Below are 25,800 nucleotides of genomic sequence, written 5' to 3'. Positions count from 1 at the left end.
TAAAATGTATAGGTATAACCAAAGTCAAATAAAACTATTATATGCCCTGTAGAGAGGCGACCCTGTTTCACTGTGTGTGTTGGCAAGCTATGCCTGGTTTTTGTAAAGACAGGCCTGCTGATTGCACACCTGTGGGCTGGGTTCATATTAATGCCAGGGTTAGCACTCAAAGCTCCCAGATAGAGACAGCTGCACCCGGGCAGACAGGAGTCTGGCCCAGGAGTCAGGAGGACTCCAACCGACAGACATGAGATCTGTGTATGGGAGTCAGGAGGGCTCCCACCTTCCCTGAGAGAGAGAGGCCGCAGTTGGCAGCCAAAGCGTACAGGTCTGCAGGAGGCAGATGTAGTCCGCAACAGCGCAGTATGAAGCTGATCCCAAGGAAGCTACAAGGGAGCTTGACCAAAGGATACTTGTGTTGGTCTAAGGCCTAGGCGTGAGGCCTGACGCAGCCGTGTGGCATGTGAGTAAGCCAGAAGACTGAATTTACCATATACCATAATGGTGGAACCCCTGCAAAAGAAAATTGCTGTTTTGTGAACTTTCTTCCATTCTTTTAAATAAAAGTTGGCTGCCATGCCTTTAAAATGCAGTCTGCACTGGCACTACTTCTTTAAATCACATGCACCATTTGAGTTGAATCGCCCTGGATCGTTACAGCCCATATAAATACTTTACCTATACACTTTACCAAGGCTATATAGATGAATGTTAAAATGAACCCAAGATGGGTATATGGTCATTTTTTTATGAGACGTATGAAGGAAAATTACCATATGACCTTATTCAATGTTATTTTTACTAAACTTCTTTTTACTTATATGCTCTTTATATAATGTTTTTATTGCAGACTTATGTTAACACCATAAAACTGACAAAGTGGTGGATTTAGGTTCAAAACACATCTTCCTGGGTGTAAATAAATGTGTTTGCTCTTCATTTAAATCATGACGACCCTGATCACCTTCATTGACATCATTATCTGCCACCATTTATTATTTACTTAATCCTTTGAAATACTCTAGAGAGGGTTGGATGACTAATACTTTATGTTTATTTCACTGCACTCCTGATAATCTATTGATAATCTATCCTATCCATCCAAAATATTATTAGATTTGGTTGGAGGTGAATTAGTCCTTTCAAATGATTACCAAATGGGAAGGAGTTGTAATCCGTCAATCGTCACACACCAGGGTCTCCTTTGAACTGGCTCTGTGTAGTGAATTTCTCTACAGTTGCTAATCGGATTGCTAGCTTGTAAAGAACAATTCCCGTTACAATAGCAAAGCAGTCAATGCTTATTTAAGAAACAATTCCATTTCACCAAGGATTTATAGAGAAATTGGCAGCAAGAATTCTTGCAGAGAATTATTCTCTTGCAGAGATACCTATCACCTAGCATTAAAGAATCTTATAAACCTGCTGAGTTCAAGAAATTTGGTGATGTTGTATGCTTGCAAGATAGCATTATGGGTGCTAACTGATGTCAGCATAATTTACAATGCATCTTGCTTTCTGCTTTGTTTAATAATACGGCTCACACACCCAGCTGCTTTCTGGCACAGACACTTATATTTACTCCATCAGGTGCTTAGTCTGGTTAAGCATTGCCAGTATAGGTGGAACAAGTATTTATTAAGCTTCATTTCAACTATCTAGATCAGGGGTCTCCAAACTGTGGCCTGAGGCCAGGATGCAGCCCTTTGCTTGCCTTTATCTGGCCCTTGGGGCACTATCCCTCCCACTGATACGAGACACTATTCTGCCACGGACAATTGAGCACCATTTCTCCCACTGACACCACTAATGGGGCACTACTACTCCCTATGATATCAATGATGGGACACTATTCCTCCCCCTAACACCAGAGGTTTACTCCCACTGATGCCAGGAAAGTTTCCACTCCCGCTGGCTAAAGTCCAGCCCTTCTAGAGTTTAAAGGACAATAAAACAGCCCTTTGTTTAGAATGTTTGGAGACCCCTGATCTAGATTAATTCCTAGGTTTACTCTAGGGCCCATTCACACCTTTCCATTCTGATGCTATGGGTTAAAGAGAACCTTCATCCTAAAACGAATTGCTTGCCCTGCCTCCTCCTACTTCACCTCTTTAAATTGAATGTATATTGTTAATAAGGATGGGCTTTATGTTTGAGTCGAACATACGTTCGACTCGAACACCCAGGGCACTCGGCGGGAAGTTAGCCCGCCGACGAGCGCCCCATAATCAACTGCGCTATCGCAGTGCATTAAGTTCTTGTGATTGGCCAAGGCATGCACCTGACCTGTATTATTTGGCTAATCACAGCACAATGTCCTGTCAGAGCCATGATTGGCCAAAAGCAGAGCCCCCACTGCCAAAAAACACCCACCCCCCCATGTTGAGGGCATGTGGCTTGGTATGGCTGAGGGTGGGGGGGGGGGCGCTCGCTCGTCCCCCTCCCTTTCTTGACCTGCCAGGCTGCATACTCGGATAACGGTCTGGTACTGATTTTAGGAGGGGGTGATCCATTTTTTCTGGCTTGTGGTTTCCCTTACAATTTATACCAGACCTGACCTGAAGGTTTGGACTTGGGGGGGGGCTACGCTGACCCCAGTTTTGTCATTTTTTTATGTATTGCCGGGAGCCGACAGTACATTACAGCCATGAGCAAGTTGAAATACCATTTTTTTCCTTTAGAAATATCAGTATTGCTGCAGCAGGCTCCATACATCGTACAGATGCGCCACTTTACAGGCACATTAAACGGAAACCCCAGGCACGATATTTAAAGGAGTTTTTCATTTTTATTGTTTCACTTCATGCATCATTAAAATCACTGCTCCTTTAAAAAAAAAAAAAATGTTTTTGCTTTGACACATGTCCCCCAGGGCAGTACCCACATTCCCATACACTTTTTATGGCAATAACTTGCAAATAAGCCTTTAAAATAAGTACTTTTGATTTTTCATGTTCATGTCCCATTGACTTTAATAGGATTTGCATGTTCACTAGAACTTTTTCCCTGTTCGAGATGTTCTGGTACGAACCGAACAGGGGGGTGTTCAGCTCATCCCTATTTTTTAATATATATTTTTTTTTAATCTTTACTGTGCTGCAAAGTAATGCTTCCTCAATTCTTACCTAGGTGAGAATGGCGCCTAGGCCTCTGCCCAATTCCCGGATTCTGTGCATGTGTAGATGTGCCATAGGGCTTTAGGTTCTGACAGTGTATCTGCACATGCATGAGTTTTCCATGTGCATGTGCAAAGACAGGTAACATGGAAATCATAAAACTAGCAGGTCCACGAAGAAGAGGGGCTGAAGCTCCACTTTAATTATCATTATGTTTGGGCAGCCCATTTACTGTAATGAGCTGCTGGTGCAGCAGAATGGACAGAAACAGCCATGTACCATTTGTAACAAATTGGCGCATTACAATGTATGGTAGTGCATTATCGTGCAACGCATGTGCATTTTGTTTGTGCGCTGGAGTGACACTGAAAAATAAATGATCCCATTTTGCGCTACCAACACGCATTAACATAATGTACATGTGTGAACGGCTCTTAGGGATTCTGAACCTAACAATGGTAAAAAGCACATACAACATAGCAATATATAACAATATTCCAACAAGCATGATGATATGCAATATTATCTTACTTTTATTATATCTATGGCTCAAACCATTGGGAAGTTTCACCCTCTCAATTTCACTTGTTGACCTCTGTCATTTTTTGGACAGAAAGGGGGAGATTTTCTAAAACTGGAGCACTCAGAATCTGGAGCAGCTGTGCATGGTAACCAATCAGCTTCTAACTTCACCTTGTTCAATGAAGCTTTGACAATAAAACCTGGAAGCTGATTGGTTTCTGTGCAGAGCTGCACCAGATTCTGTACTCTCCAGCTTTAGTAAATCTCCCCCAAAGTAATGAAATACCGAAAATTTCCCAAACAGTTGTCATCCAAACAAGAGATGAAAGTAAATCTAATAATGCATGTGTCTGTTGCTGCTGAATATTATGAATTTACAGATTGGTGAGAGATGGAGACAGTTAGTCACATGTTTTTTTTTTTTTTGATCTGCATAGGTTTAAAATTCTGATAAACGAAGAAGTGGGTCTAAAAGAGCTGAATAGATTAGGAAGTTAGCCCTTTGCTTACATCCTGGAGGATGGACACATTCCTTTTATTATTGTTAAGCATATGTGAATGCATGACTATAAGATGGGTCAAGCCTAAGAGAAAGCTCAGTTTGTACATAAAAACACTAAGGCCACTTTCACACGATCGGACCGATCGGGTCCGCCTGTCCATTTTTCAGGTGGACCTGATCGGGCCACACTTTAACCTCTATGGGGAGGCGGATTTCAGTGGACATGTATCCGCTGACACCCACCTGGCATCTGATCCCAGAAGATCTGCTGAAAACAGAGGTATGGCTATACAAAGTAAGCAAAAGAAATGGTCTCACATGGTTCCATGTAAATACCTCCATCCCGATTCATACTAGAAAAAAAGAGAGAGGGGTGCCCTTGGGGTGGGACTTTAAATGAGGTATATACATTCAGTGACCATAGTACAAAGATGGTAAAAAATATGACAAATTTTATTGATGTAGTTGCATATGAATAATGACAACAATAAAACAACAACACAATGGGCATGCGGCATAATAGCATCAACAATACACATGAATAACAATATCGATAGAAATATGGGTTGCACTCATATATTGTAGTAACTCGACGCGTTTCGTGAGTCTTCAATAAACTCACTCATCAGGAGTATATATGAGATAAATTGTCTAAAAATGAATGAGACATTAAACAACATGTTACTATATATGATTGAGGAGTGTGATATTGTAACATCTGTACATGAACAGAAATGAAAAAGATCACACTCACACATGACCCAAAGATAGATGGTGGATGCGTGCTCTCACAATGCGGGGGCTGCCATGGTCTAACCCGGGAGCTGACAGGACTTGAACCATTGGCGAACACGTTGGGGAGACAGGAGAGGAATCAAGATTGTGGAAAATGAAGCTTCTGCTTGATAGCGAAGTATGGGCTGAAAATAAATGAATATGCATCTCAATGGAGTATATAATTACATTGTTTGTATCACTAAGTGATATCCAAAGGATCAAGATAAGTATAATTGTATAATAAACTGCATAAAGAGTCAGTCCAAGCAAATATTGTATGAAGCAGGGACCAGTTGCCTCTAGGAATATAGAAGGATCAAGATAAGTATAATTGTATAATAAACTGCATAATGAGTCAGTCCAAGCAAATATTGTATGAAGCAGGGACCAGTTGCCTCTAGAAATATAGATTGTATTGTATGTAGTTCAAAATTAGATTTAAAGGGTAAGATACTATATCCACTTTGTGATACATAAAAAGTGAATGGGGTGTGGTAAAAAAAGGTGAAAAAAATAGGAATGATATATGAGAAGCAGAATGGAACCCAAAATAAATGGTGATGAGTGATAATAGAAAACATGTGGTGATTAGTGAATCCACTTGGGAATGGGTGAGAAAGACAAGGAAGGATGAGCCTCAGAAAGGGTGAAAAAACTAAAGGGATGCAGGGGAGGTGAAACATCATGAAAGGACCCAAAAAAGGAAAGAAAACGAAATGGCAGCAAAAGAGATTGTGAAAGGAGACCTCACCTGAAAACACAACGCATAGGCACCTGGCTCTAGTCCTAGAACGCCATGTGGAGGATGGTGGAGGCAGGGGTGCAACCAGTGCATCCATGCTGTCCAGCGGTAGAAGTCAGCTTGTGCTGGCAACCGCAGCCTCAGATTGATTTCACCCACCAAACCATACGTGCACCTGAGACGGTGCTTGTACGTTGGGGGGAAGGACATGGCGCTGATATACAGGTGGCCCTGCCCCCGAAGGGGAGGGGGCAGCCAGGGAGATTAAACTTCCTGTTCGTATATCACAGTTCCCGGGAGAGATACACAGCCACCACCAGAGGGTGCACAACCAACCCATAGGTTCATATTTCTAGAGGCAACTGGTCCCTGCTTCATACAATATTTGCTTGGACTGACTCATTATGCAGTTTATTATACAATTATACTTATCTTGATCCTTCTATAATGGAAAATGGAAAATGGACAGGCTGTCCGCTTTCATCTGATCTCCCCATAGAACTGATATGTGGGAGGCAAAATGGAGAGGAATTCTGGAGGAAACCATATACAAATGGATCAGCTTTCTTAAAAGCACTAAGGAGAGTTATGCTGACAGGCTTTAGTAATCTATATGAGAGTGTAGACCCCATCCTTAAGGTGAGCTGCCATCCACACATTAGGAATCACTGCATGTGGTGGAGAGTGATAACTAAGGCTTTTAAAAGAGGGAAAAAAGCCAGAGTGAAGGGCACGGAAAATATATTTATTATTTATTTTGTGGGACTTTTATTACTTTTAAACACTGTTTCACCTTGATTAATTCTTTTTTATAAAGAAGGAGAACTTAATACTATACATGTACATATATTCCTATATGTGTGCACTATTTTAACTGTATTTACAGGAAATACACATATATTTCACTAATTGATGCGTTTACATTAAGCCGGCGGTGCACGCTCACCCCCTAGCTTCCCACGTGTGACCGACATAGGTCTATGTTGGTTTGCGCAGGAGAGCCACACTGCCGCAGTAAAAAGGTGGTGGGTGGTCAGGAAGCGGTTAAAAAACAGCCACTTACCTGTCTCATGGTCCAGTGGTGCACTCACGACAGCGTATTCATCCTCTGTCCTCCCTCAGCAGCGCCGGCATCTTAACTCTGGGCACCCGGCTGTGACAGCTTGTGGCTTCACAACCAGGTACCCACTCGGCATCCACGGGTCACGCTGCGTATTGTGAACGATGGATGTAGTCTTCTGGGACCTATCAGTGTCCCAGAAGACTGCAGGGGTAAGGAGGAAGGAGAAGTTCCATTGCCGAGTGCCACGGCGCTTGGAACGGAAGTGGGAAGCAGGTGCCTGCCAAAAGTTCCCCCCCCCCTCCTCAAAAGTGCCAAGTGTGCAAGAGGAGTGGGGAACGAGTTTTGAGTGGAGTTTCGCTTAAGCACTGGGTGAATTCATTATACTATATTGAATAAATTCCTACTTGTTACATTACCATCTTAGGCTAATGTTTTACATTACAGGAATACGTTTCACTATCAATACAGACTTTGCTTTGGGGACTAAAGACAACTCAACCGAATGTAAAAAAAAAAGTAAACTGACTAAAATGAGAGTTAGCTTATATTTGGTTTCTTGCCCATCTAAAACCAACTGTCATTTGGTCACAAAATATCCTTCCTGTATTGTATTTTAATTTACAAGTATGCAGTTTTATTACTTTTTGTGATTTGCACCATATGGAAAATGATGTACTTATTGAAAATGACAGCAGATGTCAGCTGTTCTGGTCACTTCAAATGTGTCTTTTTATTTTCATTGCATTTGCCAGGTGTGTGGTATGGACCAGAGACGACAAAGTCTTTTTCTTCAATCCAACAATCCAGTTGTCGGTGTGGGACAAGCCAATCGATCTAAAGAATCGGGTGGATATAAACCGAATTATCGAGGACCCGCCCCATAAGCGCAAATTGGAATTGCCTCCAAGTAATTAAACTCAGCCGTTACCATTTTCTACTTTATTGTGTATGCATGACATGTTGTAATGATATCTATAATGGGATGAAAAGTTAATGAATTGGAAGCAATGCCTTACCATCAAGCTGAGCTATGAATTGATAAGGTGTTACTTTCCACTTGAGGATTTACTATATATATGGTATTTGAAGAGAACCAATAGCCTTTTTAATGCTTTTAGATATACACATGAAAGAGATCAGTCTAATAATCTATTTCCAGTGTTAATGCTTAAAAACTTGTGTCTTCTGTTTTTGTGTAGTTTAGTGTACATGGAGAGGCCGTTTGCTCTCTAATTACCCAGGCCGTTTGTTAGTCAGTTTTCCTGATCCGTGACGATCCTTTTCTCTTACTGCAAGCCTTTTGAAAACAATAGATGCTGCAGAATTTAAAGTGAGGATAAAGGTACTGGGGCAGCCATCGCTGGTTTGATTGGTGCAAGCTCTAGGGATTCACTTCACGGGATGCTATTCTATTTCCAGGTCACTGACTGCTTAGGTAGTGAAGCAGGTAGCTAGAAGTGAAAAAAGGATGAATCCACTTTATATGAAATGGGATGATTTGGAATTGCTTACCTTAGAACATTGCTAAATCACAAATAGTTTAGTTCAATTAATGAGCTTTTGTAATCCTCCATGTGCATGTGGGAGTTCTTGCCCTGGCCATCCTGGTGTAGAGTGGTGACCTATATTAGTCCTGGCCAGAGATGAGAGATTTAGACCTGCACAACACTTGTTGGGTCCTCCACATGCACAGTAGACCACATTTGAGGCTATTGCCTTTATTATCCAAGTCTGTTGGTTAGGAATGCTGCTTCTCTTTTGGAATATCTTGGTGGATTCTCCATCTGTGTAGTAGACCACACTTGGAATTGTTGCCTTTATTATCAACTTGTTTAAATAGGATTGTCGCTCCTTATTTGGGCTCTACTGGGATCTTTTAGCTACTGATGTTCTAACAGCTATTGGTACCCTAAGGTCTGAGATGTGGTCTACTATGCTGGATCAGGACCCACCAAGTGACGTCTTAGATGTGGTCTACTATACTGGTAGAGGACTGACTAAGTGACATGCAGGTAACCTCTGTGATCAGTAAAAGACTAGTTACATACAAAACAGTGTATCTGATAACAGTTTTACAATGCTCAAACACAGTCTTTTAGTTCTAATTATGTTATTAACCACTTGCCACCTGCCCACAGTACATTTACTGCGGACGGGAGGCGACTCCAGGCTAAGCGAAATATGGGTATGTTGCGGCTTACTTCCTGGCTTTTGGGTGCACCTTGTGTCCCCCGGTTGATCTGTTCTATAATTGTCCACAGCACGGGTCTGTCAGCAGTTTACCAACCATTTAGCCTGTACAACTACTGATCAGCAGTGTCCAATCACAGCACAGACCTCTGTGTGCTTTAGAAACCCTCAGACTCTGGCCAGTTTCTTCCTTCCTGAGCTCTTTTCGTTCAGGAGAGAAAGCAGCCAGATTCTGTGTGAGTACAAGCAGAACATACACACTTGCATGCACTTGTTAGGTGCATTTAATCCAGTGTCTGTTAGTCAATTAGGGGTTTACTTACTACAGCTAAATAGGGCAAAATTAGTCACAATTCTGCAGAGAAACCAGTCAGCTCCCAGGATTTATTGCTAAAACATAATTAAACAAGCTGAGGTTAGAAGCCGATTGAGTTCTTTGCAGAATTGTGACTAATTTTCCTCTCCAGCTTTAGTAAATAAACCCCTTAGTGTCCTTCCCAGCCGGTGTCAGTTAGCGCCAGATTACCTGCCACATTATCTTAGTCACACTACAATCGCTGATTTTGCCATTGCTAGTATAATTTTTTTTAGCACAGACATGTAGCAGAATACATTTGGCCTAAATGTATGAAGAAATTTGATTTTATTGGATGTTTTATAACAGGAAGTAGAAAATGTCTTTTTTCATCTATCTAATAAAAAAAAAGAAAAAAACCTAGTGTCGATCAAATACTACCAAAGGAAAGCTCTATTTGTGTGAAAAAAATGATATAAATTTCATTTGGGTACAGCGCTGTATGACTGTGCAATTGCCGGGTAAAGTAGCGCAATGCTGAATTGCAAAATATGACCTGATCATGAAGGGGTAAAATCTTCTGGAGGGCAAGTGTTTAATTTAAACATCTTACACTCATTCCTGTAAAACTCTCAGACCAAAATATGTAAAAATCATGAGTTTGTATTTTGACCAAAAATATGACAGCTCACAAGCTGCACCCAGGGTCCTCATGCCTGGTAAGTTCTACACTAACCTTTTCATGAAGTACAATAAAGTGACGCATTAAATAAATTACCTGAGCTTGGTCCCAGCCCTTTACTCACTTACTCAGCAAATCTCAATAAAATTGCACAACTTAAGATAAAGATTTCACATGTTCTTCTCTAAAGTGAGAGGGCAGCTCAATTTGTGCAGCACCCAATATTTCTACAAACCACAAGAACTTTACAGCTAGCTTAAGTATTTTTTTGACAAGTCCACTTTCAACTGGCTATAAAATGTTCATACTCTCCTGTGGACTTGTAAATGTGTGTAAAGTATATCCACAGGCTTATGGTCATAATACGTGTGCAACAGCTGCTGACTTCCTGAGCTAGTTGTCAAGCTGTCATGCTGATCCAATGTCTTCAGTACTTTTTGAGTCACAAATTTTGAACAAGTACACAAGTCAGGAACTTGTAGGGAAGTCTGAACTTTTCATCTGCTTACTTGTTACAGTTCAGTGGCCCAAAGATTTAAAGGGGAACTGCAGTCTGCTCACATAATTTGTAATAAGAAACATCTTTGCCATGCTGAAGCTTCCCTCCAACAACTTTGCATATTATTTTATCTATACTGTGATTCTGTACTTGCCAAATATGCTGCAGAAATCTCCCTCCACTAAGTCTGGCTGAAGTCATTTTAACTGTGGGCAGCTGAAGCTGCTGCCTGTTCACTTCCCGAATTTACACACACACATATATTATATATATATATATATATATAGAGAGAGAGAGAGAGAGAGAGAGAGAGAGACACACACATAAATATAGACGGACTGACACACTCCTACCTCTGCTTGCCTGCACATTTCTCCTCTCTGAATGAATAAACATGCATCTCTGCAGTCTCCTGTTATCTCCGCCCTCATCCAGCCCCCTCCAGCTCTGCAGATCTCCTTGGTTCTCCTATGACTCATAATGAAAAACGCAAAGATCTCTCTCCTATATGGCTATATACATAGAATGAATTGAAGCGGGGGGGGGGGTGAAAAAAAAACCCTAGAGATGCTCTTTGTACCACCTTTTGCCCCGTTAAGGGCTGAAGTAGTCCGTTGACCATAAAATTAATAAATAAGCAAAAATAGAGGAGACAAAGAGTTCTCCTCAGACAGAGGTCAACTAAGGACACAAAATAATCAGAAAAAATACTTTATTGAAAAATTTAAAAATAGAGGTATTCATAGACATCTATGAATGCCTCTATTTTTCAATTTGAGAACTCTTTGTCTCCTCTATTTTTGCTTATCTCCTATGACTCATCCCTCCTCTCTTGCTGACAAACTCTCATGAGAGTGAGAGAAAGAGCTGTGCATGATGTCCTTAACCTAGGCTAATTACCAGACAAGGAAGAGTAAGTGGGCTCTGTATAAGGTATTTACTCACAGAGAAAAAAAAAATACTACCCAAAGTTAAAACAACAAGGGCAGAAGATTTATTAGATGGAAAGATGAAAAAAAAAATGATTGAAGAGCCGTTTTAAAGTATAAGAATCAACATGGCTGCCAGGAAACTAACATTTTCAGGAAAGGTCAGCTATTATGTGCTCCATACTTCCTCAGTATGGGTTTCTTTGCTCTTGCTTTTAGCACTTTTGTGCACTTTTCTGGCATTCAAATTTAGGAAGGTGAGGAGGGGTAGTTATTTTGGCAATGCACTAATTGTTGTACCCAATGACCACAACAATATGTGCTCTGATCATTAACAGCTTTAATGCCATTTCATTTAGCCTTTAATTGCATTGTTCATATCCCCTTAAGTAGCTAGTCTGATGTGGAAAAAAAAACATTCAGGAATATTAAAAAGTATTTGCAGTGTAGCTGCAGATCTGATCGAAAAGGAAGTTCCCTGCCAGCAGTCTAAATCAATTTGGCACAGGGATAATCTTCAGTATCTCAGACTGAACCGAGGCTTTGTATTTCTAAAACTTATGAGTTCATTAAGTATTTTTTATGTAGCCCAGAGATGGGAATTGGTGCTCTCTATTGGGATGAAGATACTTGGTATCCAAATAGGAACATAAAATTGTCATTAAGGGTGTTCATTTGGGCATTTAAATGTTATGTTCATTCTGGATTAAGGAACTTTTTTTTTCTGTTTTGTTGTCTTCTACCAGCTACTAAAAAAGATGGACTAATCCCGGAAGATCTGAATGACGAACATAGCACAAAGATTAAGAGAAACAGGTGAGTAGAGAGCCTGTGACAGTGGTGTCCTCCTTTCCTCCAAATTTCAAGCTTATTCCGTGATAAGAAAAATCAACAACCATTTCTCACGGTGAACAATATTGAAAGTTTGTTTAGAAGAGAACAATTACAAAGTAAAGATTAGGGAAGCAGACAAATAAATATGAAGAGATCTGGACAGAGATCAAATCTGATGTCTTCATCACGAGGAGCTTTTATAAACACCAGTCTTGGATACTTGCCATGCGGAATCTCCTAAAACATCTTACATGGTAATTCTTTAAGGATTTGTCCAGACCACACATAAATAGCTACAAGAAACATCAATTTCTGTAATTATGAAACGTCTTTACTTTGACCCGTAGTGTGAAATGTCTCACTACTATACAATACAGTAAAAACTTGGTCTGTGAGCATAATTTGTTCCAGAAACATGCTTATAATCCAAAGCACTCGTATATCAAAGCAAATTTCCCAATAAGAAATAATGGAAACTCAGATGATTTGTTCCACAACCATTTATTCATAAATCCTTCAGTTTATGGACTATATAAAAAGATTATAGCATATTATATGTGATAGGTTGTGTAACCATAAAATGTCCATCCACAAATGGCGCCTCCACAAGGGGATTAGAAGTAAAGAGAGGCGCCTCTAAGTGTCACAATATGGTTACATTTAATGAAGGTACAACATTTAGCAGCTCACATGGTTGATGATTAAAAAAGGCACATCTAACTATGCAGGCATCCGGGGTAAAGCTGTCCACATAAACCATCCTCCTCACCGCCGGCTCTCACCACTGTCAGTCTGCAATTGTGACCAGGAAGACTACCCTGCAGTAGAGCGATCTGAAAGTGAGGCGGTGTGAAGGATGGTCTATGTGGACAGCTTTACCCCACATCCCTGCATACTTAGGTGTGCCTCTTTTAATCATCAACCATGTGAGTTGGTAAATGTTGTACCTTCAATAAATGTAACCATATTGCAAGACTTGGCACCTCTCTTCTCTTTTATACTCAGTTGTGACATGACACTACTTGTATATCAAGAAATTACTTGTTTATCAAGTCAAATTTTATTTTAAAAAATTACCTTGTCTTGGAAAAAGCTCTCAAACCACATACCACGTACAATCCAAGGTTTTACTGTACAGTATATGCAAACCAAAAACCCCTTTAATAAGTTAGACATTTTTTGGATGACAATATAAAATATTTTTGAAATGAACAGATTTTCTCATCCAAACCTCCATCTACATCCTATATCCAATATACATCCCTCTTTAGGTTCTTGCATCAGTAAACTGGTACTTCATTAAACCAGCACTTCTCTCGATGTTTCTAGCGTTGTCATTTATCATTCAAGCAGAAGCAAGTAATTAATCTCCCTGGCATTAAATCAAGCATCTATGTGACACTAATGTTCTAATGGACTTCTTAATTAGATACTGTGAACAAATAAATGAAGACTTGATTGGTATAGTCTGTAAATGAATAAAACAGAGTCCCCCAGAACCATATTGTTCACATCCTTACCAGCTTTTCTTGTTATGTATATCCTTAACCTCCCTGGCGGTATGAGTCTTTCCGATTTTAGGTGCTGAAAGCGGTACCATTATTTTGCATGTAATTCTTAATAATGAGCAGCCCAAACTAACTATTTACATATGTTTTTTTTTTTTTTTTTACTGTGCGTTCTTCTTTATAACATCTCGGGTATGATAAAGTTTGAAACACAAAATCATAAATTATAATATAATAAATAACTATAAATAAGTTAAAGTATATATATATATATATATATATATATATATATATATATATATACACGTATACATATATTATATATACAGTGCCTTGCGAAAGTATTCGACCCCCTTGAACTTTGCAACCTTTTGCCACATTTCAGGCTTCAAACATAAAGATATAAAACTGTAATTTTTTGTGAAGAATCAACAACAAGTGGGACACAATCATGAAGTGGAACGAAATTTATTGGATATTTCAAACTTTCTTAACAAATAAAAAACTGAAAAATTGGCCAAGTCAAAGTAAAGTCAAAATTATTCAGCCCCTTAAGTTAATACTTTGTAGCGCCACCTTTTGCTGCGATTACAGCTGTAAGTCACTTGGGGTATGTCTCTATCAGTTTTGCACATCGAGAGACTGAAATTTATGCCCATTCTTCCTTGCAAAACAGCTCGAGCTCAGTGAGGTTGGAGGGAGAGCGTTTGTGAACAGCAGTTTTCAGTTCTTTTCACAGATTCTCGATTGGATTCAGGTCTGGACTTTGACTTGGCCATTCTAACACCTGGATATGTTTATTTGTGAACCATTCCATTGTAGATTTTGCTTTATATTTTGGATCATTGTCTTGATGGAAGACAAATCTCTGTCCCAGTCTCAGGTCTTTTGCAGACTCCATCAGGTTTTCAGAATGGTCCTGTATTTGGCTCCATCCATCTTCCCATCAATTTCAACCATCTTCCCTGTCTCTGCTGAAGAAAAGCAGGCCCAAACCATGATGCTGCCACCACCATGTTTTACAGTGGGGATGGTGTGTTCAGGGTGATGAGCTGTGTTGCTTTTACGCCAAACATAACGTTTTGCATTGTTGCCAAAAAGTTTGATTTTGGTTTCATCTGACCAGAACACCTTCTTCCACATGTTTGGTGTGTCTCCCAGGTGGCTTGTGGCAAACTTTTAATGACACTTTTTATGGATATCTTTAAGAAATGGCTTTCTTCTTGCCACTCTTCCATAAAGGCCAGATTTGTGCAGTATACGACTGATTGTTGTCCTATGGACAGAGTCTCCCACCTCAGCTGTAAATCTCTGCAGTTCATCCAGAGTGATCATGGGCCTCTTGGCTGCATCTCTGATCCGTCTTCTCCTTGTATGAGCTGGAAGTTTAGAGGGACGGCCAGGTCTTCGTAGATTTGCAGTGGTCTGATACTCCTTTAATTTCAATATTATCACTTGCACAGTGCTCCTTGGAATGTTTAAAGCTTGGGAAATCTTTTTGTATCTAAATCCGACTTTAAACTTCTCCACAACAGTATCTCGGACCTGCCTGGTGTGTTCCTTGTTCTTCATGATGCTCTCTGCGCTTTAAACGGATCTCTGAGACTATCACAGTGCAGGTGCATTTATACGGAGACTTGATTACACACAGGTGGATTCTATTTATCATCATTAGTCATTTAGGTCAACATTGGATCATTCAGAGATCCTCACTGAACTTCTGGAGAGAGTTTGCTGCACTGAAAGTAAAGGGGCTGAATAATTTTGCACGCCTAATTTTTCAGTTTTTTATTTGTTAACAAAGTTTGAAATATCCAATAAATTTCGTTCCACTTCATGATTGTGTCCCACTTGTTGTTGATTCTTCACAAAAAATTACAGTTTTATATCTTTATGTTTGAAGCCTGAAATGTGGCAAAAGGTCGCAAAGTTCAAGGGGGCCGAATACTTTTGCAAGGCACTGTATATATAGTGTATACATATATATATATGCATAAAAAGTACAGTAAAACTGCAGGAAAGGGCAGTGGGGGGCAAACTAATGTGAATTTATTTTATTTTCGAATGTATCAGTGTGTTTGGTTTGTTTTTCTATTTGAATTTGCCGCCGGTTCCACCCCCCTGCGAGCGTCATGTCGTAGGAGATGGAAGCCGGGGCACAGAGCATCGGGAGGAAGATCCGGCCACCGTACACTGCCGGGATACATCGCTGGATCCCGGGGACAAGGTGAGTACCCTCTCTTACAGGATCCAGAGATCTCCCTAGCGGTACCCCGAGTGGGGGTCGGGGTTACCGCTAATGGCTCTGAAATTTCACCCCGAGCCACACTCGGGAATACCGCTAAGGAGGTTAATAGGAATCAGCCAAAGGTGGGCATTTGTAAAGCCTAAATCTCTACCCATAGGTTGGCATAATAAGGTGTCCCATCCTTTCAGGGATAAATATGTGTACTGTTAGTTTTTTCTTTCCCTGTCAGAGCAGAAATGCCAGATTGTATGGATTCCAGAGAGGCTAAACTATATCCTTCCTGAACCCGGGGCTAATACCATGCATGACAAAACAACTTTGCTTTTAAGCCCCCTCCCTAGCACCTTACCTTTTCTCTTTTATCGCTCTGTTCATGGAGCACGTGAATCACTCTATCAGGGCTGCTAATAAAGCAGTACAACCAGCCCTCCTGTGCTGGGCCCAGGCCCCATTCTTTTTAAAAGGGGGGCCTGGGCAACTGCTTAGCAGGAGGTCCAGGCTGTACTGTCTTATTACAGACACCAATCCTCTTCTGCCTCCCCCTGCAGCACTGCCAGCTTCTCCTCTTCTTTCCCCCTCTGGCTGCACTGCAGGGTGATTAGTTCTAGCACATGCACCCCTTTCATCTGCTGTCCAGACCCCCCTGTGTGCCCCTTTCCCCCGCAGGACTGCCAGCTTCTCTCCTCTCCTCTCCCACCGGCAGCTGCTGCAGGCACACAGAGGGATGTTTCAAGATGAAGTGTTGAGGAAGGGGCCAGTAAATATGTCAATTGCTGGCCCCTCCCTTTCCTGAATGAACACAGTTAGTGATCATTATCAATCACTCCTGTGTCCATTCATTGGTGAAGCATAGTAAACTGTGTTTACTATGCTATAGTATGTGAATGAGCAGGAAGCCTTGGAACACTTCCTATTTAGTTATCTGTGCAGCTGAGGCTACAGAGAAAGGTACTGAAAAAGTGCATCTGCACTTTGCAAAGTGCACAGTATATTCGCCTTTAGTAAATCGATAGAACACCTTTGGGATGAATTGGAGTGGAGACTCCGAGCCAGGCCTTCTCGCCCAACATCAGTGCCTGACCTGACCAAATGTGCTTCTGGAAGAATGGTCAAACATTCCTATAGACACACTCCTAAACCTTGTGGACAGCCTTCCCAGAAGAGTTGAAGCTTTTATAGCTGCAAAGGGTGGGCCAACTCAATATTGAACCCTACGGACTAAGACTGGAATGCCATTAAAGTTTGTGTGCGTGTAAAGGCAGGTGTCCCAATACTTTTGACAATATAGTGTATATATGTAAACCCTCACCTGGTAAAAGAACCCATTCAGTTTAAAAAGTAAATGAAAGGCAAAACATTTGTGTATAGATTTACAAAAACAATATACATACCCTTTTCCCCTTTTTTTTAACCACTTTACCACCGGAAGATTTTGCTGTCTTACGTCCTGGCCACTTTTTGCGATTCGGCATTGTGCGACTTTAACTGACAATTGCGTGGTCATGCAACGCCGTACCCAAACGAAATTTGCGTAATTTTTTTCCCACAAACAGAGCTTTCTTTTGGTGGTATTTGATCACCTGTGCAATTTTCATTTTTTGCGATATTAATTAAAAAATGCCACATTTTTGAAAAAATAACAATATTTTTCTACTTTGACAGGTAAAAAATATCCAATATATTCAACTTTTGTCATATATTTAGGCCAAAATGTATTTAGCTACATGTCTTTGACAAAAAAATTCTCAATGAGTGTATTTTTAACCGCTTTATGACCGGAAGGTTTTACCCCATTGCTGACCAGGCCATATTTTGCGATTCTGCAAAATATGGCCTGGTCAGGAATGGGGTAACTGCGTTACTTTAATGGATAATTGCGCAGTTGTGCAATGCTGTACCCAAATTCAATCTATGTTATTTTTTTCCCCACAAATAGAGCTTTCTTTTGGTGGTATTTGATCACCTGTGCGATTTTTACTTTTTGCGCTATAAACAAAAAAAAAGCGACAATTTTGAAAAAATAACAATATTTTTCACATTTTTATGAAATTCCCCCCCCCCCCAAAAAATGTAAAAATCAAATTTTTTTATCATTTTAGGCCAATTTGTTTTCTGCTACATATTTTTGGTAAAAAAAATCGCAATAAGCGTATTTTGATTGGTTTGCGCAAAAGTTATTGCGTTTACTAACTAAGGGAAAGATTTCTGTCATTTTTGGTGTTTTTTTTTTAACGAGTGATGGCGGCGATCTGCGATTGTTTTTTTTTTTGCAGGACTGCGACATTGCGGCGGACAGATCGGACCCTTGACTGACATTTTTGACACTTTTGGGGGTACCAGTGACATTACTACAGTAATCAGTGCTATACATATGCACTGTTACTGTAAAAATGACACTGGCAGGGAAGGGGTTAATTTTATTGGAGAGGGAGGGGTAAATGTATGCCTGGTGCTTACTAACGTGTGGGGGGGGAGGTGACTGAGTGACACAGGGATAGAGCGCAGGTTCAGCTATGCTGAACCCTGCAATCTGACCCTGCCTGTCACTCAGGAGATCCGCCCGCTTTGTTTACACAAGCGGGCGGATTTCCACACTAGATCTCCGATGATCGGGGAAGAGCAGCGGTGATCACCTCCGCTCCTCCCCTGGCCCGACTCCCGCTGTAACTGAATACAGCGGGAGCGAGCCTCCGGTGGCGCGCGCGTGCGCCGCCCAGAGAGAGGAGAATGTCGGGTGACGTAGGTCTACGTCGCCAGACGATAACAAGCCGCTTTGCCGCAGTACAGTCAATGTGACTGGTCGGCAAGTGGTTAAAAGTGATTACATACCCTCTCTTCTCAGTTGCATAAGAGCTAGGGAAGGAGAAACAGCAACACTGGTCTTCCCAGTGAATGGCTGTGTAGGGGTGTTTGTCTGGACAAATCTGATCAATGGAAGGGAGTAGGCTCATTTCCAAGCACAGCTAGCTAGAGAACTGACCATGCTGTGCTCTCATGTCAAGTGTGGTAAGTTTTTGATAGTAAAGTGGCAGGAACACCAGGGATTTCACACAAACAAAGCATTACAAAGAGAACAGGATACTTTTTAATACAAGTACATGGTACAGCAGGCATATATCAGGAATTTGATGTGTTGAGTTTACATATTATTTAATCTTTAAACATCTTAGCCCTCTTCTCTTGGAATGTCTAATTACTGTGCAGGCTGGGCCAGGTCCCCCATCCTCCCCTAACCTCCCTAAATAAGCTTTTATGAAGCTGTCAGGGAGGAGTGAAGGGGTAACGTACAGCGTATAAATTGAGTGATAGTACGGAGTCTGCTGGGGCTGCTTCTATCACATCAAAGATGGAGGCACCCAGCAGCAGTCTCGGGGCCTTTTTGAACATACACACAAAATAAACATTTACAGGTAAAAACATACATAAAATACATTAGGAGCACAGATAATCTTATGGGACACATTTTTGATCAAACGAACAGCCTGGCATCCCTTTAATTATGCAAAACTGGAATAGACAATATTAGGAAATACCCCTTGTGCCTTTTTGTTCTTTGGTACCGTCTGTCAGAATTCAGTTAGCTCATTCATATTTCCTGGGGAATTCCTTGTCTATCGCCAATTGTAAATAATAGCAAGAGAAATAGAATTATTGATTTGCCAATTTTTATGGACATAAATTTTAGTGTAAGGAGCTCTGGTGACGGCGGTATTTGATAAATGGCTCCGTGGTTGAACAATGCTTGTTTCCAGCATCTCGGCTCGGTATATCATAGACTGTATCATTCTTTCATGGCTGCACATCTATGAATAATATATGGAGAGCAAAGCTGGCGTGATTCCTCATTGCTATTCCGGAAAACCGAATGGGGAGCCAGCACCGGACCTCGAGAGCCCACTAAACCTTTTTATACCACATTTTATGGATTACGTAAAAAAAAAAAGGCTGGAGCCTTTCCACTTCACAAACCTCCAGCAGCAGTTAAAGCTGCACATCGCTTGGAATAGTAAAACTGGTTTAGAGAGCTCACTGATCTAAACTGCATAAAATCACACTTATTTTAGAAACAAAGGCCGTGCAGTGATCCTTGTTTGTCTTTTAGAACTGACTGGTAAAATTTTTATTTTTCCAATACTATGTAACATCCGTGACTGGGAACCTCTTGTTATAGGAGAAATAAAGTCCTTTATAAAGAGAAGAAAAAAAAAAAAACTAGCCCTGGGTCACAAAGCTAATCCTGTATAACAGGGGGTGGAGGACAGGGGAGGACTGGGCCAGGGGGCAGGGGGGCAATTGCCCCCCGGGCCACTCTGATGCCCCATAAAAAAGCTGCACCGCTTCTGCCACTGACATGCCTAAATGATTCCTGGTGAAGAGAAGTAAAAAGCTCCCCACCACTGACCTACTGAGTGCGGGATAAAGACAAGGACAGAGCGCAGCCCTCCCCCCAGCATGGATGGTGTAAGTTGTGTATGAGCAGAGGCCGGTGCCATGCCGCACTGGAGACTCTCCTCCTCCAGCCAGCCCCAACTGAGCTGTCCCAGCTCCCCCAACCGCCCCTGCTGGCCAGGTCAAGAAACCAGATTCAGCCGGTGAGTAGAGAGTACCTGGAGTGGAGCTTCAGCCTGGAATGGGGGTCAGGAGGAGGCCGGAAAGAGAGGGAGTGGGAGGGGGGCCGAGTCGCTGCACCATGGGCCTATGGTTTGTACTTGCCCTCTGGGCTGAAAGTTGCCAGTCAGCCCCTGGTGGAGGGTGGCAGTAGGGGTGTATTTAACACAGGGACAAGAATGGCAGCTCCTTACTCATCCATTAAGGAAATGAGCTGCCTTCCATTGATCTAGCTAAGGATGTTACATTTCAAATATTGTGGAGACCTATACATAACCTGTAGATGGATCTAGATATATGTACCTGCCTAGATTGGTCTTCATTAGGGTTGAGCGAACACGGACTGTATTATTCGTGTTCGTACCGAATAATTGGATTTTTGTTACCCGAACACGGACACGAACACTTTACTGTATATTTGGGTAAAAATCCGTGTTCGGTCGTTTTATTTCTGGGTTTTGCATGCTTTGGCGCGCTTTTCATGGCGGGCTTTCAACAGCCAATCAACAAGCGTTTAACCGGTGTGCCTAAGCCATCCCAGCCATGCCTGCAAATGTATCAGTAGCTGATACCGTCTGAAGCATGTGACCAAGTCTTTATAAGTTCGAGGCAGCGCCGCAGCGGCGTCATTCTGCTGCTTAGATCAGGGAGAGAGCACACATCAACGTGCTGGCTGCTAATTAGGGGCAGACAGGCAGGAAAAAAACATTTGTGTCCAGATAGAATTGAGGGACAGGTCGGAGTGTTTTGGCCAGGGCGAGTTGTAGGCATTTTAGGGATAGAGTCTGCTGATTTTTAGGGAAAGTGTGTTCTACAAACTACAATCAATATTGCTGTGTGGGGTGGGGTCTGCACTTAGTCCCGATCTACGATCTCTTATCAATCCTGTTAGGGATAGAGTCTGCTGATTTTTAGGGAAAGTGTGTTCTACAACTACAATCGATATTGCTGTGTGGTGTGGGATAGGATATAGGCAGGTGTCAGTGATCCACATCCATTTTGCTGTGTGTGGGCTGCAGTGAACACAATCTTTTTGGGGTGCAGTGAATACAATCTTTTTGGAGTACAGTGAACACAATCTTTTTGGGGTGCAGTGAACACAATCTTTGTGGGGTGCAGTGAACACAATCTTGGTGCAGTGAACACAATATTTTTGGGGTGCAGTGAACGAAATCCTTTTGGGGTGCAGTGAACACAATCTTTGTGGGGTGCAGTGAACACAATCTTTTTGGGGTGCAGTGAACACAATCCTTTTGGGGTGCAGTGAACACAATCTTTTTGGGGTGCAGTGAACAAAATCCTTTTGGGTGCAGTGAACACAATCTTTGTGGGGTGCAGTGAACACAATCTTTGTGGGGTGCAGTGAACAAAATCCTTTTGGGGTGCAGTGAACACAATCTTTGTGGGGTGTGGTGAACACAATCTTTTTGGGGTGCAGTGAACACAATCTTTGTGGGGTGCAGTGAACACAATCCTTTTGGGGTGCAGTGAACACAATCTTTGTGGGGTGCAGTGAACACAATCGTTTTGGGCTACAGTGAACACAATCTTTGTGGGGTGCAGTGAACACAATCTTTTTGGGGTGCAGTGAACAAAATCCTTTTGGGGTGCAGTGAACAAAATCTTTGTGGGTTGCAGTGAACACAATCTTTGTGGGGTGCAGTGAACAAAATCCTTTTGGGGTGCAGTGAACACAATCTTTGTGGGGTGCAGTGAACATAATCTTTGTGGGGTGCAGTGAACACAATCTTTGTGGGGTGCAGTGAACATAATCTTTTTGGGGTACAGTGAACACAATCTTTGTGGGGTGCAGTGAACACAATCATTTTGGGGTGCAGTGAACACAATCTTTGTGGGGTACAGTGAACACAATCTCATACTTCTGAAGATTTGAGGGTGCTGCCTGTTCCATACTCCTCCTACTCCTCATCCATCCTTTTAGGGGTACAAACAATAGTAATTGGGGCCTAGTGTGGTTGTGTATGTGTGAGATACATACACTTTTTTTGATCATATTTCCTATTCCGCTATTCAATAAAAACCTTTGGGGATCAATTAAATTGCGGGATAGTCTGTGTTGGTACGTGTGAGATCCACCTTTCCAAGTTTTTGAGGTTCATTTCATACTCCTGAAGATTTGAGGGTGCTGCCTGTTCCATACTCCTACTCCTCATCCATCCTTTTAGGGGTACAAACAATAGTAATTGGGGCCTAGTGTTGTTGTGTACGTGTGAGATACATACACTTTTTTTGATCATATTTCCTATTCCGCTATTCAATAAAAACCTTTGGGGATCAATTAAATTGCGGGATAGTCTGTGTCGGTACGTGTGAGATCAACCTTTCCAAGTTTTTGAGGTTCATCTCATACTTCTGAAGATTTGAGGGTGCTGCCTGTTCCATACTCCTCCTACTCCTCATCCATCCTTTTAGGGGTACAAACAATAGTAATTGGGGCCTAGTGTGGTTGTGTACGTGTGAGATACATACACTTTTTTTGATCATATTTCCTATTCCGCTATTCAATAAAAACCTTTGGGGATCAATTAAATTGCGGGATAGTCTGTGTCGGTACGTGTGAGATCAACCTTTCCAAGTTTTTGGGGTTCATCTCATACTTCTGAAGATTTGAGGGTGCTGCCTGTTCCATACTCCTACTCCTCATCCATCCTTTTAGTTGTACAAACAATAGTAATTGGGGCCTAGTGTGGTTGTGTACGTGTGAGATACATACACTTTTTTGGATCATATTTCCTATTCCGCTATTCAATAAAAACCTTTGGGGATCAATTAAATTGCGGGATAGTCTGTGTCGGTACGTGTGAGATCCACCTTTCCAAGTTTTTGAGGTTCATCTCATACTTCTGAAGATTTGAGGGTGCTGCCTGTTCCATACTCCTCCTACTCCTCATCCTGCCTTTAGGGGTACAAACAGTAGTAATTGGGGCCTAGTGTGCTTCTGTACGTGTGATATACATACACTTTTTTTTTGATCATATTTTCTATTCCTATATGTATGGGTGGTTCCTGCGCTATCTGAGGATATGTGTTTTTCCCTTCTTACTGCTGCACCACAGTACTGGTACCAGGAACCAGTTAATACAATGTATACAGTTTAGGTGGGTGATGCGCTTCAGAAGTGGATATAAAGTAAAAATATAAATATAATATAATAAATGTATAAACTGGCGTGGTAAAAAGTGTTCTAGTGATAAAAGGTGTTGATGTTGGTTAATAAAGGGTGGTCCAATACTTCATATATATCTCATATATATATATATCAATATAAATAAACTATTCCAGTTATCTTCTATACAATAAAGTGCTGAGTGTTTATACTTTCCTAAAAGGTATCAATAAATAAACCGTAGACAAGATAAAAATAAAGATACTTCAAAAAAAGATACAAAGTGCTGTGTGCTCATTTGCTTAGATCAAAAAATGAATAAATAAATAAAGTGCTGTGTTTATAGTGTCCATATATATAGAAATCCAAAATCAGGTGTCATTCCCTTCGATATCATTAAATAAAACAAGGTGCTCTCATGCAGAGTATGGGTGTTGTGACTTGTTGCCTCCACCAGGTGTCACATCTAGGTGCTCTATATTCTCACCTCAATAAGGTGTATATTGCGCCTGTATACAAAGCTTAGTCTCCGAATATCATATAGGCTTTACTTATTCCGGTATCTTGCTCCTCCTTCAAGTGTTTCCTGTCCTGTCCTGTTTAGTATTTTGGGGTGCATACACTTTCCGTCCTTAATTCCATATCGTGGCCTTTTTGAAATATTTTCTATTCCGCTATTTAATCAAAACCTTTGGGTATAAACAATTAAATTGCGTGATAGTCTGTGTCGGTACTTGTGAGATACACCTTTCCAATTTTTGGGGCGCATCTCATACTGCCGAGGTTTTGAGGGTGCTTCAGTCTGCCTCCTGCCTGCTCCTCCTACTCCTCTTCCTCATCCTGCCTTTAGGGTACAAAAAATTGTAATCGGCAGGGCCTAGTCTGTGTTTGTACGTGTGAGATAGACCGTATTATAAAATTTTTCCTATTCCGCTATTCAATAGACACCCTTTTGGAGTGTAAAAAATTAAATTACGGCATAGTCTGTATCGGTACATGTGAGATACACCTTTTAAATTAGTTTGGCGCATCTCCTTCCCCCGCCAAGGATTGCAGGGCGCTCCTGTTCCCAACTCCTCCTACTCCTCTTCCTCATCCTCCCTTTAGGGTAGAAAAAAATTTAATCGGGCCTAGTCTGTGTTTGTACGTGTGAGATACACAGTTTTTTATCCTATTCCGCTATTCAATATACACCCTTTTGGTGTAAAAAACATTAAATTGCGGCATAGTTTGCATATTTGACTGTGAGATACACCCGTGCGATACTGTTGTTGTTTTGTTCCGTTATTCAATAAACACCTTTCTAGGGCAAGATCTTAAATTACAGAAATATGAGGAGACCGTCAAATAAGGGCCGTGGCCTGGGTCGTGGTGCTGCTGGTAGAGCTCCTGTTGCAAGGAGAGGACGTGGTCGATCTGTGCCAGCTACACGCACAAGTGAAACACCTTCCTCAAGTGTGAGTAGGCGACAGAACCTGCATCAGTATTTGGTAGGGCATCATACGCCTCTAGAAGTGATGAGGCCAGAACACAGAGAGGCGATAGTAGATTGGTTTGCTGCTGACAGTGCCTCCAGTTCTTTCACATTGTCTCCCACCCAGTCTACTGCAGAAAGGTCAGAGTTGGCACCTGCAGCCGATGTCCAACCGTCTTTCACCTCACCCCCTTGCAAATCAGGCAAGCAGTCTGAGCCCCAAGCCATACAGCAGTCTCTTCTTCTTTTTGATGACTCTGTCAGCAGGGTTTCCCAGGGCCATCCACCTAGCCCTGCCCCAGAAGTGGAAGAGATTGAGTGCAGCGATGCCCAACCACTTATTTCTCAAGATGAGTACATGCAAGGACCATCGCAGCACGTCTCCGATGATGACGAAACGCAGGTGCCAACTGCTGCGGCGTTCAGCATTGTGGAGACCGACAAGGAGGGCAGGGGTGAAGACTGGGTGGAAGATGATGTGGAGGACGATGAGGTCCTCGACCCCACATGGAATGAAGGTCATGCAGGTGACCTGAGTAGTTTGGAGGAAGAGGCGGTGGTCGCACAGAGCCACCAGCACAGCAGAAGAGGTAGCAGGGTGCAGAAGCGGAGCGGCCATGCCCTAGACACTACGCCTGCTACTGCCCAACGCAGCAAGGGAACGAGCGCACCAAAGTCAGCTCA

General features: G+C 41.7%; 1 protein-coding gene across 1 annotated transcript in view; it reads left to right on the top strand.

Moving 5' to 3' along the window:
* TCERG1L (transcription elongation regulator 1 like) overlaps positions 1-25,800 on the top strand; it is a 417,427-nt gene that overhangs the window by 360,183 nt on the left and 31,444 nt on the right. Inside the window, exons 8-9 of the mRNA XM_082267390.1 lie at positions 7,475-7,629; positions 12,064-12,133. Of these exons, the coding sequence (XP_082123516.1) occupies positions 7,475-7,629; positions 12,064-12,133 (225 nt within the window). The remainder of the gene's footprint in view (positions 1-7,474; positions 7,630-12,063; positions 12,134-25,800) is intronic.

The sequence above is a fragment of the Pelophylax lessonae genome (genome assembly GCF_965119305.1).
Source record: "Pelophylax lessonae genome assembly, chromosome: 9".
Taxonomy (NCBI): Eukaryota; Metazoa; Chordata; class Amphibia; order Anura; family Ranidae; genus Pelophylax; species Pelophylax lessonae.
Note: the sequence above shows the minus strand (reverse complement) of the source record. Positions and strands in the feature narration are given on the sequence as shown.